The 18,454-nt window shown below is 41.2% G+C and overlaps 3 protein-coding genes across 3 annotated transcripts in view; 1 reads left to right on the plus strand and 2 right to left on the minus strand.

Annotated features, from left to right (window-relative positions):
* Positions 1 to 2,745: 2,745 nt before the first annotated feature.
* neurog3 (neurogenin 3) lies at positions 2,746 to 3,402 on the plus strand. Its single transcript, XM_054600788.1, has one exon. It carries the CDS (start codon positions 2,746 to 2,748, stop codon positions 3,400 to 3,402), a length of 657 nt encoding a protein of 218 aa, XP_054456763.1.
* A 460-nt stretch (positions 3,403 to 3,862) lies between these two features.
* Positions 3,863 to 10,118, minus strand: pdlim1 (PDZ and LIM domain 1 (elfin)). The gene is made up of 7 exons (XM_054599991.1): positions 9,847 to 10,118; positions 8,605 to 8,756; positions 8,060 to 8,144; positions 6,741 to 6,925; positions 5,704 to 5,852; positions 5,485 to 5,602; positions 3,863 to 4,536 (listed from the first exon to the last, which is right to left on the minus strand). Exons 1-7 carry the CDS (start codon positions 9,937 to 9,939, stop codon positions 4,350 to 4,352), a joined length of 969 nt encoding a protein of 322 aa, XP_054455966.1. The 5' UTR covers positions 9,940 to 10,118; the 3' UTR covers positions 3,863 to 4,349.
* A 2,967-nt stretch (positions 10,119 to 13,085) lies between these two features.
* The window catches only part of LOC129091941 (sorbin and SH3 domain-containing protein 1-like), a 40,596-nt gene continuing 35,227 nt past the window's right edge, over positions 13,086 to 18,454 (minus strand). Inside the window, 3 exon segments of the mRNA XM_054599639.1 lie at positions 13,086 to 16,410; positions 16,741 to 16,847; positions 16,968 to 17,146. Of these exon segments, the coding sequence (XP_054455614.1) occupies positions 16,343 to 16,410; positions 16,741 to 16,847; positions 16,968 to 17,146 (354 nt within the window). The 3' untranslated portion in view covers positions 13,086 to 16,342.

The raw sequence follows: 18,454 nt of genomic DNA on the forward strand, positions 1-18,454 counted from the left end.
GCCTGTGAAAGGGAACTCCAAAGCACATTAAAAGTGAATTACTTCTTGTTTAAAGTGTGTGCGGGGTCATTCTGGTCACGATGCGCGCACCTCTCCAAAAGACGCACACGTCTCCAAAGACGCACTCCATACTTTCTAAAAGGCAGTCACATTGTTGAGGGGTTTCACAAGAGGTGTACATATGGCATCTGGGTTGCAATTAAATGTTTTTAAGATGTTTTTTCTATCTTGAAGAAGTTTCCTTTTTCTTTTTTTTCCCCCCACCCGGCTGCTCTTTGCCAGAAAAAAAAGAAGAGGAAGGGGGGGTACATTGAATGGCTCTGCTGCTCGTTGGGGATGACAACAATCTGGTCAGCGAGTTGTTGGACTTTGATTGCCTCCCCTCAAAACGTCCTTCAAACAAAAAAGCTGAAGACGAAAATAAAGCCCCACCTGGTACCTCTGTTTGCTAAAATAATAATAAATAGATTTCGTTTAATAAATAATCAAAGGAGACTGTAAAAGTGAAGCAGTGTTAATCAGGAGCACCGGGCAGGTAGCCTATCACCTGCTCAGTTTATTGTTAAATATTGTTAAATCACTTTTCGTGAACAAGTCTGCTCCGATATCTGCTATTTCCACAGCAACAGGTCGCTTGTGTTTGCCTTCACTTTGCATAACAAGCAGGACACTACGGCACACTGATAAAAAGAGAGACTGACAACTTCAAACCCACACCTGTCCACGATATCCCAATATGGATTTGGCATCAATGGATATTTGTAAAGTGGTCATATTCAGTTTGCTTTAGACTTTTTTTTGTCCCTTTTATAACAGCAAGGCACCATCTCGTATCTCACCGGGTGTATTTGTCCAGTTTATTGAAAGCATATGGTTATCAGATTGTTCCCAAAACACATATTTAGACAGAAAGTTAAGGAGAGCTTTTTTTGTGATCCTTTGTTGCCAATTGTAAATCATGTTTGAGCTCTGCCACACTCCCCCCCCCACCACCACAGCTGAAACCTGTCTGCTTGTTGTTGACATATTTTTTTTACTAATCTTTAACTTTCCAAAAAGTGCAGTGAACTTAATGCGCCCCTGAGTTGTGGCGATGGTGGACATGTGTTTGGAGATGTCGTGGCGCACACATGTAGGCTCACAGTAAAGAAGGAATTGGACTTTTATTGTTGTGGCAGACAACAGGACCCTTTGCACCATCAGGCCACACATCGGGTTTCTCCCTCTCCCATACTCCACCTTTGCTGGCCTCATGCGTAATTGTCTTTGTCCACCTATGAGCCAATTGCGCTCCAACGCATTGAGCCAATGTTTGTCCAGATATAGGAGGCATTAAAAGTTACATTGATTAAATGTTGTGAGCTTACACAGAGATAAGGGACTCCTTAAAATAAATTCTGGCAACATTCAAAGCAAAGACCCACTTGCAAGCAGCTTAAAGCCATTTAATGACAACCTGGAGAGGACATGTGATGTGCGCATAACCAGAAATACGCAACTGCATACTTACTAATAAACATTTTATTTTATTTAAATTGAAGAGCTGCTGTTGTTTCTACCTCAGTTTTCATTATCGTGGTGCATAATATAAAGAAGAAGTTATTAATAATCATGGCATGTGGATACATTTCCAGTGCGTAAAATGTGGCATTACAAATACCCTTAAAGATAGAGATGTGATAACACCTGCAAATATAAACTCACACCTCATGCTTGGAAACACAGTGATGTGCAAATATTTCTCCATAGTCTTTGTGCAAAGAAATATAGGAGAAGCAGTCTAGTTGACTGCCTTTCCAGCGCCTCTTTATTAACATAGAAACGTTATTACTGCATCCAAACATCCAGAAGTGATTGGCATGGAGAGCTTCCAGTAGGGATGGACACTTCACATCCACACTCGTGTACCAGGTCATTGTCCTTGAGTTTGGATGTGGATGAAGAGCATCTGTGCGTAAAAAGAAGACATATATTCACAAAGTTCTTCACTTTATGTCAGTTGTTTTTTCTTTTATTCCTGTGACTCCACAGCTCATGAACTTTGGCTGGAAGTTTAAAGTTACAATAAGTTCCCCAAAGAAGCAGCTCAGGACCTGTAGTGCTCAGCTTATTTTAAAGGCACACTTTTGGGGGATAGTCTAGAAAAAGTCTTGCCAACATAAAATATGGTTACTTTCATCCTGGCGATCATATAGGGCAATTCATCACGTAAATTACAAAGAATACACAAAGAAATAGAGCAGTGTGAAGAGAGGGGGAGAGCTTGAAGGACGAGCTGCTGGACGCTGATTGGCCCGTCCTGAGGCGCTGTTGATTCAGGCGTCCACCGGGCCAGAAGATAAGATAAAGGCCATATAAAGTAGAAGAGATGCGCATCCATCCCTCACTGTCAGCTGCACATACAGTGTCTGCTGCCTCCAGCTATTAGAGAGGATTAACAAGGAAGACTGCCTGTCTCCGTATCCAAGCATCACCTGTCAGGTACGTGCACATTAGTCCATCAATTTCATCCATTTTTAAATATCTGGTATTTGGTCTTTTATAGATAGATTGGCTGGACTGAAGTGCAGTGACATGGATCATTTTTTAACACAAACACTTAAAAAAGTTGCATTGGTTATAATAAGATTTAAAAAAGAAAGACTCTTTTAGACAATGTGTCCTTATTGCAAACGAATGCTCTTATATATTTGTTCTTTTGGATCAGATATTTGATTCTATTTCAATATGTTTCTCTTGCAGAGGATGTCTCCCAAAGAACCGTGCGCCACAAATGACCTGCGCACATCCAGATGCGCAGTGACGCTCAGCAGGTTTCCCTCACCTGGTCACAGCCTCACGGATGAAGCCGGTGACACCAGTGGAAACGTGTCTCGGAAGCCACAGACTGTCATCGGAGGTGAAGACTCTCCAATGAGGAATCTGAGACCCAGAAGCAGAGGCAGGCGCAGGATGAAGGCCAACGACAGGGAGCGCTCCCGGATGCACAACCTGAACTCGGCCCTGGATGCTCTGAGGAGGACTCTGCCGGCTCTGCCCGAGGACGCCAAGCTGACCAAGATCGAAACCCTGCGTTTCGCCCACAACTACATCTGGGCTCTGACCGAGACTCTGCGCATGCCCGACCAGCACGGGAGCGCGCAGGAGTACCTGCTGCCGGTGGGATGCGATCCGAGCAGCCCGAGCAGTGTGTCGTCTGCGGAGTGGGACTCAGCAGCATCATCACCTGCTGAGTGTGGCTGTGTGACCTCATCCGCCTTTGACCCGAGAAACTCTTACACTTTTGCCCAACAAATGAAGTGTAAGATCTTATCAAGAGATCCATCCGGTGTTATCCCAGTCACCTTTTATTTCAAGTCAATCTGTGGTGAGGATGATCTGAAAAACACTTGGTGCTTCTGACTTTTCATAATCACAACCATTTTTATTTTATTTTTTTAGGAGGGAACTGTGAGTAACTTAAAAAGCTGCTGCACTTCACTCTATGGTGAACCCTTTAAGGCATGACACACACACACACACACACACACACACACACACACACACACACACACACACACACACACACACACACACACACACACACACACACACACACACACACACACACACACACACACACACACACACACACACACACACACACACACACACACACACACACACACACACACACACTTCTTAAAAGCACTTAAACAAAATGTGTTCAAACTGTTTTTAGATGAGACGTATTTTTACAAAGGGAGTTTTAGAACACAATTTCATGACCATGTTTCACTCAGCTTTTGCAAAGCAACTTACTTATTCAGTCCCACTTTGACTGTAAGCACAATTATTTAAGAAGACAAGACAATTGGTTTAAGGTAAAAATATTTATTTTGGTAATAATGTTCAAATGTGTTTTTGCTGAATAAAAGTTGGTCTATTTATTTAATAAAACTGTAGAAAACATGTCTCTTGGGGTGAAAAAGTGTGGCTTTCCTTTGTTCACCTGATTCAACCGAACATACTGAACATGTACAAAGACAAATATTACTTAATACTATTCATTAATTACTTAACACAGTGGCTGTCATTCAAATGGAGAATTATTATTTTTTTAAAAAGGGAGAGAAATGCCATAATTTCATAGTATTCATAAATTTTCCTTTTGTAGATGCCAAAGTCAATGTGCAAATCAACATTTTCAAAGTTGTAGTTCTTTACTGTCCTGCCTACCAGTGACTGTACTGAAGCATAATGCGAGAGAAGACCATTTGAGCGTCGAAGGAGTAGAATGAGCTAAATGCTGTAATGTCTTGATTATGTCACGGAGTCCTATAGTGGCATGCGTTCCGAGGCAGGGCGCTCTACTTGGGGAAGACGGTGACCACGTCGTATCCCTCCGGAGGCGTCACTCGCTCGCGTGCGTGCTTCTCACAATAAATCTGGTCCTCCACAAAGAAATGTCCCTTCTGTTTTAGGTTGACGTCGCAGTCTGTACAGGTGTAGCACTCGGGGTGACGGAACTTGTCCCTCAGCTTCACCACCATCCCCCTGAAGAAGAGATCACGTTTAACATGATTAACACAACAATATGTTGTTCATCCAGACACTAATTCATGATCTGGATTTAAAGGATTTGGATCAGTTTTTCATGGCATGTGCAGTGCAAAATGTTAGAATTGTAAGATAAAGGACATTTTTATGCTTTCATTACAGATGGACGGGAGAGAGAAATGTTAGGAAACAAGGGAGAGACAGAGATGCAACAAACCATTCTGATTCTCATATACTGTTAACTATGTAAGATAATAGTGTGTGGGTCTGTTTATAGAATCATCCTAACCTGAACCAGGGATGAGATAGTGTATTTTAGTGTTTTCATGCAATTTATGCAAGCACTTAAGATGTTTTAGCTTCAAAATGGCACAGAAAAAAAAGGTCTACTGTACAGTACTTTACAATACAATTTATACAAAAGACAAACTAGTTTTGTAACACATTATCTTATATTTAAAATCTTAAAAAACAAAAACAACAACAACTTAGAAACAATCCTAAAATGAAAAAGGGTTACTCAGAGCCTCTGGGCATATAATGAACCCCTAGGTCAGTAAGTGGATCCAAACTAGAGGTGAAATGAGCAAAAGCCATAATTGTGCTTAGGTCAACTCAAACTATGTAAAAAAGAAAAAAAAGTATAAAAATAAGTTTTGGGGGGGGAAATATATTGCTGAAACAAATTTCAAATGCACAACAGCTGCAACAAGACTTTAAATCTGTCTTTACCAAATTCAGCCACAAGGTGGAGACAAACTCCAGACAGAGACGACAACATTCTTGGGCCCTTTGCGTTGCATCACCACATTTTGTCACAATGTGGAAGTTTTAGGCATTACTGAATCATGGCTGATACTTGTTCAGATGAAGCAATACATGACTCTGGTAAACTTCTTCAGTGGAGCAAAATAAACATGTACTGAGGAAACATAAAATACGTACACAATCCCAGATCCACATTTGTCACAGGAGGGTAACTTCTCTGTGTTCCCCACCGATGATCCCATCTTTGTTGAGGGTGCTTTCACACTCCTGAACCCTGACGGTTTATCAGGGTCACCTACACAAACAGAGATGAACATCTCAACATACTTCCAGGTTTCACTGGTTCTAAATACATTTTTTCCCATTGGGATTTTTGTCATTCTAAGTAATCCGTACCCGTCTCGAGGATCTCCTGAAGCACTTTGAATGAGGCCGACTGTCGCGGAGGCTCATCAGCCTCTTGGTTCTCCTGCAGCATCTTGTAAACCTCTGAATCTGCTGCTACAGGCGGCCGCTTGCCCGTCTGCGAGGGATCTGATGGAGCTCTACAAAGCAAGCGGGTACATTTCAATATGTCTGTGGGGGTGCGAGGGATGCAGAAATGTCAACACATTGTTAGTGAACAAACAGCAAACACTTTGTTTTGTTGTTATTCCTGATGTTGATACATCAAGGGAATGTCTTGAAAAGTCCAAAAGACCATAAGAACTTTGCTCTTTTGTGTATCTTGCTTTTTTTCGCGAGGTCTAAAACAAAAAAGAATTATACTGCTGTTTAGTACCCAGCAGAAATGAAATCCAAGACTGTCCCATAATCTCTAGATTTTTGTTTTCTTAATTCTGTTATGTGATATAGTTTAATACAGCGTTATGTCGCCATCTTTTCCTAGTCTTCAAGGTGGCAAGTGATACAATTTTCTACCTTTATGTGGCAATGGCTGAGTGATTACCTCATTGTATTCAAATTACCGTTACCTGTAAAGACATGCATCACCCAGCCCTCTGGGAGCCGGCTTTAATCTTGCAACTCAAATTCTGCTGAGCAAACTAATCAGAAACACTGAGAATCCACTTACTCCTGCAGCTAGCAGCCAATCAACCCGTGTCCTATGTGTCCAATCAATAAAGTTATTGATTCTTAGATGTACTGCGGTTCATTCTCTTTGAAGAATAAACATTGGAGCTCTTTGATCACACTTTTCAAATGGAGCTTTGTGACTGAATGTTTGTCCTTAAAAGGTGCTGAATTTGATAATGATAGAGGGACAACTCCAACTTCTCACAGAGCAATCAAAGTTCCGTACTGACTGACACTTATAAAATCAAGCAATGATTTTTCCTTTTTTCGGTAAAGGTCATCATTTGCTTTGGGGTCTGTCTTGACATAATCTCGATCCCCTTGGGATCCAGTCTTATCTCTGGGTGTGGTCTTACTTGTTGTTGGGTTCGTTAGCGGCAGCAATGGTCTTGACTTCGTCCACGGCCGAGTTGAAGTCCTTGATGTTCTCTGAAGAGTAGAGACCTGAGGGGCTGTTGTACTGGTTGGTCACCACTTTGGGGCCAAACCCAGAGAACGGCAGAGCACTCCTGTTGTGGGTCGAGCCTATGTGGAGCACCTCCTGTGGGAAACGAGTGGAGAAAACGTACAGTTAGAGCTTTTAGTAAGTAACAGCGAAAAGGTAATGAGTCAAGTTAAGTTTCACACTTTTTGAAACATGCAACACTCTTTGTGCAACCTTGATGCAATGGTGGCCACAACTGTATTTTATTTAAAAAGAAAAGAAAAAGAAAAGTATGAGCTAGCACATGTATAAACATGCAGCTGATATGATGATAGTTAGGAATCTTACTCAATATCTGAAAACACCCAACCTTATATGTTTTCAATAATAATAGTGATGCAACTGCACACTTTGAAAAACAAACTGAGACTGGAAAATTGTTTTTCCAAGTGAAAACGTCAAACCTGTCTCATTTGCTCCTTTAAACTGCTGCTTCCAGTTTCACACATAATTTAGCAGGATAATGTATGACTGCGGAGTCTGACTTAATTATAGCCAACGGTCTTTTAGGACAAGCACGTCATGACACTGGCATGCCATAAAGCACATAAATACCACCAAATCTAGCTCATGCATCACAGTGGGAGCACGGAAATGCCTCCAAATATAGCTCATGCTCTAAGCTCCTGAAAACTAAATTGCAGAAATTCCCCAGAGTCTCTGGTAGCAAGTAAACATACACAAAGAACCTAACAACACTAGCACTGACCATAAGGCACAAAAGTACAAAGCAAAGGTTTAAAGTAATAAAATAGTGAACACACTTAAAGTGACAGACTCCAGACAAGCTGTTGTGTTATTGTAAGTGCGTGAGAAAAATGCACAACATTTGTGACCTGTGAAACACACAGAGCCTGAGCTGCCGTTTCCTACATGATTTCACACTTGGGCCGCAACTTTCCAGTCAGCGGGCAGGAACTGAGGCTTGCGTCAGAGCTTGGCTGATAAACTACCGTCTCCTAGGAAACCTCCTGTTGGGAAGTAAACAATGACTTCATCGTTGGCAGTATAAAATAATAAAAAACCCACAATGCTTTGTGGGTGCGGTGGGAGAGGAACGTACAGTGCTCCAGACACTGTATGACTGGACTACCTGTAAGGATTCCACATACCAAGCTAAATGAGAGTTTTGGGGGGGGAGTCATTTTTATAAGCTCAACCCGCTGTGATGTTCAGACAGCAGACACACACCTTGGGCTCCGATGCAAGATTCATCTTGTAGGGATGTGTCCTCCCTTCCTCAGATGAAAGCGGTGACCACATTTTAGTTTCTGACCTGAGCAACAGAGGAAAGACAAGAAGCCGTCATGAATATAGCTGAAAAATGCTGAAATCACAAAATAATCTTACACAAACTGGCTTTTAAAAAAAAACAAAAAACATACCTGTGACAATTTACCCCACCCCACTTTCAATACATTCCCTCTTGTTTTGAACAGACACATTTGCTTAAACCTGCCTGTTGAATCCATTTTAATATCCCTGCAACTTGAAATGACCCATCTCCAGAAAGTTATGATGCAATGCACTGACACAACGCAGAATTACAACACAGTCTAGCAAACCTAGTTCTCTCAAACTACAGATTTCAGTAGAATAAAAGAAACAGTTGTCATGAATAAACACCACGTCACTCTCCAAACACCTGGATTGCAGCTGAGCTGTCTCATATTACTCAGTGTTCTTCAGGCCCGGCGGCTATGCGGGTCAGACTGGCAAATGTTGCTACATCCTACCTGTCTAAGGAGAGCACCATCTCATCTATGCACCCCTTGATCTTGTTCTGCGCTTCCAAGTGAGTCATGCTCTCCGTGGGATCTCCGTCGATAGCCAGGATCATGTCTCCGATACACAGGTTGGCCTGAGCAGCTTTACTCCCAGGGGTGACCTGCAACACAGGAGACTTAATTGATAAGAAACTGTTTTTGTGGGGATGGGGACTATATGGGAGATTGGAGTGCAAGGTATTTAACAATTGTAGAGGCAAATTTGTACTTTTATATTTATTTTGTATATTTAAAAATATCTATGTCCGTAAAGATTCTTTAAAACAGCACTTTTGTATATAATAACTTGAATCACGAATATGTGGAAAGCCCACTTTTTGTTTGCAGTCAGATACAACCTTATAGTCTAATCAGAGCTCATATCTGCTGTATTGTTTCACTCTGACCTTCAAGGACATTAAAACAGCTCATTTTCTTACAGTAAACACAGCAAAGCCACATGCAGAGAGGTGTCTTCAGCCAGCTGAGGTAGAGAGACTCAGCCTCAGTGCAGGAATCTCTAATCACCTTTCCATGGGAGGAGTGGAGCAGCATTTACAACAGGAACAGCAGCAGCACTCAGGCTAAGCACACAGCGGAGGGATATCCTAATTCATCACTGTCACACTGTAAAAGCCGTATGATGCCTATAAAGCTTTGCATGTTTGTAACCTCAGGAACTGAACGGGCCGCAAGAGGTTCAGGGACACTCAGGGATTTCAAAATAAATAAAAGGTTTCCTCCATATGATGCTTTTAATTTGAAGTTAGGCTTAAAGATGACAGTCCATGTAGATGATTAAGTCTGCAGACTTGATGAAATACTGGTATATTTAGACTAGGTTTCTTTAACCTGTACGTGTACCGCTAAGTTTACAGTTACACGCAAAAAAACGTAAAAACACCACGAAGAAAACAGAAAAAGCGCAACGTTTCAAATAACACGAACTGGAATAAGGAAATGTAACGTTAGAGCACCAATGTCAGTGTGATAAAGTTCAGTGTAGTTACCGACACTGTGACAAAAGTTAACGTGAAAAGTTCACCGTTAAAACACGCTGATATGTTAGCCTTTTGTTAGTAACGTAAACTAACGTTAACTAACGTAAACTAACGTAAACTAACGTAAACCAACCGTCTGTTCTCAGAGCAGTCCGGAGGTGAGCCCAGGTGCGGCTACACTGGACCACACCGTGCTAACAGACACGCTTACCCGGGAAATAGTCAGCGGCTGCTCGAAGTCCTTTCCTCCGACCAGCCTGAACCCCCAGGGCCCAGGACCCTGCACCACGACCCGGAGAGGCATAGCGTTGTTGTTGGTCGACTGTGAACGTGTTTAAAGCTCCGTGTCAGGACCACCAGCTCGCTTCCTGCTGCTTATGACATGTGCAGTGATGGTACCAGGGGTTAGAGCCGGGCTCGGCAGCAGCGGAGCAGTGGGTGGACCCTCAGGTTACACTTGGACGAATAGATTTTGAAGTTTCCACGCTGATAAGTGAGAGCACAAAGATCGTGTATTGAGTAAATGTACCACTCCGTTATATATATATATATTATTATTATATTCCTTTATTGATCCCCATGGGGAAATTCAAGTGTTGCAGCAGCTCAACTACACACTACACAGACAATAAATACACATACTATACAACTACACAGACTACTATACTATACTATACAATACAGACAATAAATACACATACTATACAACTACAGACAATAAATACACATACTATACAACTACACAGACAATAAATACACATACTATACAACTACACAGACAATAAATACACATACTATACAACTACACAGACATAATAAACTACACATACTATACAACTACACAGACAATAAATACACATACTATACAACTACACAGACAATAAATACACATACTATACAACTACACAGACAATAAATACATACTATACTATACAACTACACAGACACAGACAATAAATACTATACAACTACACAGACAATAAATACAACTATACAATACACAAGACACAGACAATAAATACACATACTATACAATACACAGACAAAATAATACAACTAGAACAGACAATAAAAACATACATGTATAGAACAATATGTACACATAGGGGGGGGTCAGCATGTTGACAGACTGTGGTCTCCGCTGTTGTTATATACAGTCTGATGGCAGTGGGCACAAATGAGCGGGCACAAATATACAGTATTTATATATATATATATATATAACATTTCTTTCTGCAATCAACACTTGAAATGATGAAGGCACTTGCAAATGACAAGGTAGTACAAAATGTAAACCATACTTTGGTGTTTCATTTTTTTACCTCTTTACTTAAGATTTCATTAAACGTTTTTTTTTTTCTTTTTACAAAAAGTACCAAAACACTGGCAACAAGGAAGATCTTGGGTAGATAATAATGAGAATAAATATGAAACAAAATTTAAATCATACCCGTGTGTGTGTGTGTGTGTGTGTGTGTGTGTGTGTGTGTGTGTGTGTGTGTTTGGAGGGGAAGCTGAACGAGCTAACAGGTGATTTTGACCTAGAGGACAATTAACAATAGGACTCAACCAGAACCAAGACTTTTAAATACATTTCTTCTTAAAACACCCTAAAACCAACAATTAATTGAACAAATTTCCCTGCTGCGGGACTAATAAAGGATTATCTTATCTTAACATACAAACTATTAAAAACACATAAATGATATGCACTGTTCCTGCAATACATAAAAATGGGCAAATACCACATACACAGTACTGCTGCTATAAATAGTTACCAATGCACTAAATGTATATTCATTTCCATGACCGCATCAGAAAAAAAAAGCCCCAAAAAATCAGCTTTGTACTCCTGTTTGAGAAGCATTTGCTAAAAACTGCAGTGCCAGAATAATTTTTCATAATGGAAAAATATATATTTAGGCCCCATTTTAAAGCTGCTACAAGGAACTTAACTTTGTGTTGATTTTGGCAGTCCCTGTTGAAAAAAGCAGTAGTGTTTCCAAGTACCAGAGTCCCTTTAGAAAACCTCTCGTCTTACTTCATCAGGGTCTGACATTCTGCTCAGGTAAGTCCTGGTTCTGGTTCTTCTGTGCCTCTCTTCCCTCCAGCAGGTCGAAGGCTGCAGCAAAGCCAGATCTGGTCTTGTTTACTTATGTAAGTGATATAGAGACATCAGTGTTTCATTTAGGCTGCTTCAAAACCAGTTAAAAGTTCCTCAAAGTAACTTTAACATTACACATCTTCAGTTAGAGTGAGTGGGCTTGGAGCTGAGTGCCACAGAAAGTGAGTGACAATAATGCATTGTTGGTTTTGGTCTTTATCATGCGATTTAATGACAAGATAATATAGGATGACTCCAGACTTATCTTTTAAGCTAAGAATGAACCCTAAGCACCACACACACATTCAAACAATAACTCACAACTTTGTGTTTGTTGTGTCCTGATGAAGAAATAACAGGAGAGACCTCCACTTTACCCATTGTTTTTGTAAAGGACACCTGTGTGCCATGTATATCCTTACCAAACCAGTGTGAAATAGTATTTGTAGTCATTATTTACATTCTCTAGTTCAATAACATTAATAGATGGTATCTAAGGACCATTTCTAAAGAACTTTTCGCCTCAGTTTGAAGTTGAAATCGGAGCAGAGTGACTCCTCTTCGTATTTCTCTCCTCTCAGATGAGATCCACTGTTTGCTTTAGGGATGTCGGCCTGCCGGTACGTCACCGTGTTATAGTCGAGCTTACCATTTATGGTAGAGCTAAATCCCAGGATGTGGAATGTGCCGCTCCCAAAAAGTTGAATTCCAGCCAGAGGATCTCTGCTGAAAGTGGAGAGAAAGAAGTCTGCTGCGGGTAGACTGACCGACTGAAACACGTCCTTTCTTGTGGAGCTTACATGCATCCTCAGCAGGCCTTTAAAGTGAAGCCCTTACAATGTTTAAGCTCAAGTGAAGTGAACAAATCATCTGCTCAGGACTGTTAAGGCTGTACAACCACATCTGTCAACATCATCACCTCAATGGGAAGTTACATCTGACATCTGGCTTTAAAAACAAAGCTGCCAAAAATAAACCTTCCATAACTATTTATGTAATCCTGTGTTATCCTCCTAACAGTATCACACGATTGTTTCATTAATCTCAATAATTATACAAGGTGTAGCCTAAAATATGAGCTACATCAAATAAAATGATCATTTACACAGTTAAGCAACCCAGAGACTAACAGCTCCTAAATTTGCATCCGCTCATGATGACACAGCCACTTTATAAAACGTTAGTGTGGCTTTTAGCTCATAAACCTTTATACTGTAGCAAAATACTTTACTCTATTAACATTTTTAGAACGAATGAGGGTAAACGTCATACAAATTCACAGCTCCACCTCTGCTATCATTCACATTTTTGCCAGAAATGAAAACAGGTAACACACCAAGTGGTTTAAACGGTTTATTAAATATTGCATAATACCGAAGTCACAGCAGTGTATAGTATCTTTATTTTAACATTATCAATGTAACAGCACTGCAAATTGAAGCAAACAAATCAAACCTGTTGCAGGTCGTGTGTCTCATCCAAACTAGTCCATTCTTATGATTATTAATCATTAAGTTAGAGCATTGTGTCACACTTTTAGGTACTTGAACAGTAACCGACAAGTTCTTAGTAAATGTTCTCCCATCACAGAGACTAGGACTAATGGGAAAACCATGGTTACATTAAATATGTCATGGGTACATTTCAGTGATACTCCCCACTAAAAACTAAATGAAAATGAGGCACAATTTTGCGTCCAACATAAGGCATTATGATCGTCACAAATGGCAGCGTAATGTTCATATGCTTCAAACTTCCTGTGCTCAGTAACGCTCCACTCTGTGCTTTGCCAAAAAAATCCTTCAGGTAAATAAACCGCTGCGAGTGACGGAAGAGCTCAATCTGACGCTCCCACCGCTCGCAGACTATTTTATATTTTACATATTTACAATCCTTCTTGTGTCATGCTGCATGTATGACCGCATGTTCATTAAAGATGAAAATACAGACATGTTGTTGTTTTTTTAAACTATTGTGTGTGCATTGTGCCACATTCATATATTCATACATTCATACATCCTGTGATGTTTTCTGGAGCACAATATCACAGATACAAAATATAGATTGAGTTGTGTGTGTGTGTGTGTGTGTGTGTGTGTGTGTGTGTGTGTGTGTGTGTGTGACTAAACAGTGATTGTTTATTTGTCAATCCTGTGGTGTGTTTGAAATGGAGGGACTCTTTTGTTTTGTCAGGGAAGATAAGAAGTGTTGGACAAGCCTACAGGTCAACGACTCCCAAACAGTCAGTTCATTTCACGCAGAGCTGGAGTTACACAGGAACAAGAAAATGTTTAGCCAGCAGTGGAGGGGAAAACATGCTTTTGTGGTGTAACAAAATACCTGCATATTATATCAGTGCTACACAGGCAAGCCCATAATCTGGCGCGTTATCTTGAGAAAACATTGTCAGTGGTGAGAAAGAAACTGTTGATTCTAGAGGATGAAACACTGATTGCTACTGACTTTTGTTAAATGAATGCACTTTGTCAGTTATTAAACTTCATAAATCGCTTATGTGGCAGCCACAAACAGCTTCAAACCATGTTCCAATGTTCATCATCACTGCACAACTGTAGCTAACACATTGAAAAAAGACAAAGATATAGAAAACACACACTTCTGGATGTAAGTGAGAGCTTCAATACTTCACATCATGTTTCTGATTTTGTGCTCTCACAAAGAGTTCGACTACGTGGCCCACTGATAGTCTGTCACTATTCGATTTGACATGTGTGGAATGGGGAAAGGATCCGGCTACCTGGAGGATCAGATAGTCACACTAGTCCTCTTGGTATAAACTAAACTGAATTAAAATACTTCCCTAGCAATTACCTTACAAACAGAATGTCCAAACAGGTTGTAACAAGCTCCGAGAACTATTTGCAAGTACTATTTGACAAGCTTAGCGAAGGATTGATGAACACAGTGCAGCGGTTGATGACAACGAGGAATCTGATGAGGATGGGAGCAGAGAATAAACAATGGCTATCGTCTTTCGATCTGTGCGTGTGGAGGGTTTACTCTGACATGTGGCGTCTGTTACAGGATCTGACGGTGCTGGAGATGTGGGAGCTCTGTGCTCGCGGGAAGACGGCTCGGATTGCTTCGATAGCAAAAAATAAATAAAAATTCAAAAGCGGTCTTCCATTAGGGAGGCGACTGAATCTCAAAGAGCAGCCTGTTAACCCTGTCATCACTTCTAATGCTTTGAGCTTTAGGGTGGCCAATATTGAGGCGATGGGTGTTTCATGCTCTGATTTGATCTGTCGGCCTCTGTGCATGCTGTGCTAATTCTTCTTATTTAAACCATTCCACTAACTGTAGAACCCAAGTTGTAGTCATTACATATGAAAATATGGAGCCATATTTGGAAGGCCTCTTAAAGTTTTCTGTACACATTTACATGGCGATAAAACACACAATCTTGTCAGTAGGGGCATTGTTAAAATCTCAATATGCAATTAAAAATGATTATATTCTAAGACACCTTGTTGGCTTTACTTTTCTTTTTTGATTAATCTACTATGATCTTGTTAGGTAGGATCTCCATTAAAGACCAAACAGGAAGTTAAGTGCTACCACCCCTGTCCTGTGGTTGGGCTGGAGCCAGGCTTCTACTCCTCCAGCTAGCTTACAGGCATTGTCCATCAGCAGACACAGGTTACTTCTATTTTGACGGAAGAGGTATAAAAGGACAAATAAATAGAGTTTGAAAATATAGGATGTGCATATACACAGTTTCTCTTCACTTTTATCAGACATTCAACACAGTCCACGTGTTCTGTATTTGTGTTTGCTGTTGAGAAGCTAACAGCACATAGAAAAGAAAGGCAATACTGAACCGGTATCTGAAGCTTTCAGGCTTACACTGAGTAAGCCTGACAAATACGGAAAATATGAAGATTCATTAAATGAAACAGGAAGTACAACAGGCATGTCAGAGACCACTTTCTAAAGGGGCTTTACACATAATCTAAACCGAGGTACAAAACACCACATTCAATTAAATGTTTGTTAACACTGAGGGTTTTCTTTTGAAAGCAAAGGCATGGTTCGCTTCACACTTGATAAGCTAATCATGATGAACACCTCTGGTCCTGAAAGGTAGCTCACGCCAAACGGCTCCAACCACACATCCCATAAAAACACATTCTGAATCCTCCCAAATCCAGTTCAGGTAGTAAGATCCACTCTTTAATCCACACACTGCTCTGCTGCCGGCCTCCAGACTGAGGTGCTACGTAAACATTTAGGTACTGTAGATTACATGGACAAGATGGAAGCTATTATCTGTACAATAAAAGCTACTTTGCGGTAGTTTTTTTTTTCACGGAGAAATTCCACACGTGGAGACAGACCAATTCTGTCAAGAAGAGTGTGTGAAGCGTTGTCAAGGTGTTCACCATACTGAGGATTGGGCAGTGAGCTGTCTCTGTCTCCGCCTCCCCCCTGCAGTTTGACATACCTCAGGCCGAACCGAACACTTTCCCAGACAAAATGGATTTGCCTGGCTAAACGACTACGCTAACCAACAGCCATGCGCGATAGAAATGACTTCCCAAGCTTGACAGGCGACCTTGTGTTACAGCCAGATTAGACATCTTTACAGTTTCACCTCCTTCACGTAATTCCCAGGGAACGTCCCAAACGCTTTTGTCCTCTTTGAGGTTCCTGTAAAGAAAAGAAAGAACAAGGATCAGGACAAAGGAAGTAAAATGATTCTTCCTCAGATTAAAGGCTTAAAGGAGCTTGACTTGAATGCAAAAAATAACCCATTTAGGCTATATTTAAAATGAAGTGCAAGTCTCAATCCTCTGCTGTCACTCTTTGGAAACCCTATATGGAAGGATGTGAAAATGACTCTACTTCTGCCCTGAGCATGCACATTGCACGCGTACAGTTCTTTGCTGTCAATCTGCAGAAACCCTGTAAGGATTAATGTGACACAGCGAGTGTGACTGCGTCTCCGAGGAATGTATCCCGAGGCCTGCAGGCACATACCGACAAACCAGCCGTCGTCGCACTTCTCCATGACGCTGACGAGATCTCCCTCCTGCAGCTCCAGCTCATCTTCGTTCAGCGGCACGTAACTGTACAGAGCCTGGAAGCTGGAGAAAACTAGACTGGTAAACTTGCAACGCTCAGAAGACTCCACATTTGAAAACCAGTAATGAAAGTATGAAAAATCGAAAAGAACATGGTGTGAACGTGAAACCGATCTTACTCACATTCCACAGTTGAGACGGTTCGGCTCTGGGCTGCTGCTGTGGGAATGGGGTTGCTGGGAAATGATGAGAGATTGTTTACTGGGGTGGGGGTGCAGTCTATCATGAGGGTGGTGGGACAGGGTGCTGCAGTACCTCACCGAGGTCTCAGCTATATTCAAGATCTCATTACACACTGCCTCCTAGTAGTAGTAGTAGTAGTAGTAGTAGTAGGTGAAGTCGTCAGAGAAAGACAGACAGCGGCCCCACCGAAAGTCCCGGAAGAGGCCGAGGTGAATAGGTGAGGAGTTAGAGAGGGAGGGGTGGGGGGCGAGACAGGAAGGTCGGTCCAGTAAGTAGGAAGGCAGGAAAGGAAGTGATCCGTTAAAAGCCAGTAGAAAAAAGCAGAGGAGACGTTGGTGGAGCCCAGGAGGAGAGGCATGAAAAGGCAAGACACCAGAGTGAGAGCATGTAGACAGGAAGCATGAGGTATTAGTTCACTTTTTTACAGGATACTGCTCAGTATGATCATGCAGCATTTAAGGGAAGCTGACCGGTACAGCTGAAAGACATAGCTTGACGTTTTGGGTGAATGTACTCGTGTGTTCTCTTATTCGCTTTCTTGCTGAGCGTTAGACGAGAAGCTTGATTCCACTCCCATATCCGTCCATTCAATATAAAGCTGAAGCCAGCAGCCGGCTGGCTTAGCTTAGCATAAAGACCGACTATAGGGGAGAACGGTGTAACATGTAAAAACAAAAGGATTTGCAGTTTAGCAGGGAGTTATATGTGTTGTGTACTATGTTCTTGGTATGAAGCAGTGACTTCCTGGTGTGTCCGCTCATTGCCTGGCAATGTAAAGGCGACAATATTGTAAACGGAGCAACTTCCTCACTAGATCTCATTACTTTGGCAGTGCTTGCTGTGAGGCTGCAGCTTTCTTTTGTTTGGGGTTATTTTGCTTCAGCTAAAATGTTGTGTTATTGAATTGGGTTGAATTTTTTTTTTTTTTACTTTTTGTAAATAAAACCACCTCATCTGCCCTTTATAGGGGGTGGCAAACTACATAACCCACTTTTACTTTTAGTCATGCAGTACTTGCCTCCCAAATCCTTTGGTCTTTGTACGGATTAAACAAACAAGACACCAATTAACACATTATGTTAATTAGTAAGGCCTAGAGGCACTGGTAGGTGAATCATAGTAGCTCCGGACAAAGCCAGGCTAGCTGTTTCCATCTGCTTTGGGTCGTTTTGCTAAGCTAAGCTAACTGGCCTCTACTTCCAGCTACAGTACCAGTCAAAAGTTTGGACACACCTTCTCATTCAACTACTTTGAAGAATGTAAAATATAAAACATATTCTGGTTTGTTGAGCATTTGTTTGTTTACCACATAATTCCATATGTGTTCCTTCATAGTTTGGATGTCTTCAATATTAATCTACAATGTAGAAAAAAATAAAAATAAAAATAAAGAAAAACCATTGAATGAGAAGGTGTGTCCAAACTTT

The sequence above is a fragment of the Anoplopoma fimbria genome, chromosome 6 (genome assembly GCF_027596085.1).
Source record: "Anoplopoma fimbria isolate UVic2021 breed Golden Eagle Sablefish chromosome 6, Afim_UVic_2022, whole genome shotgun sequence".
NCBI classification, from domain to species: Eukaryota; Metazoa; Chordata; class Actinopteri; order Perciformes; family Anoplopomatidae; genus Anoplopoma; species Anoplopoma fimbria.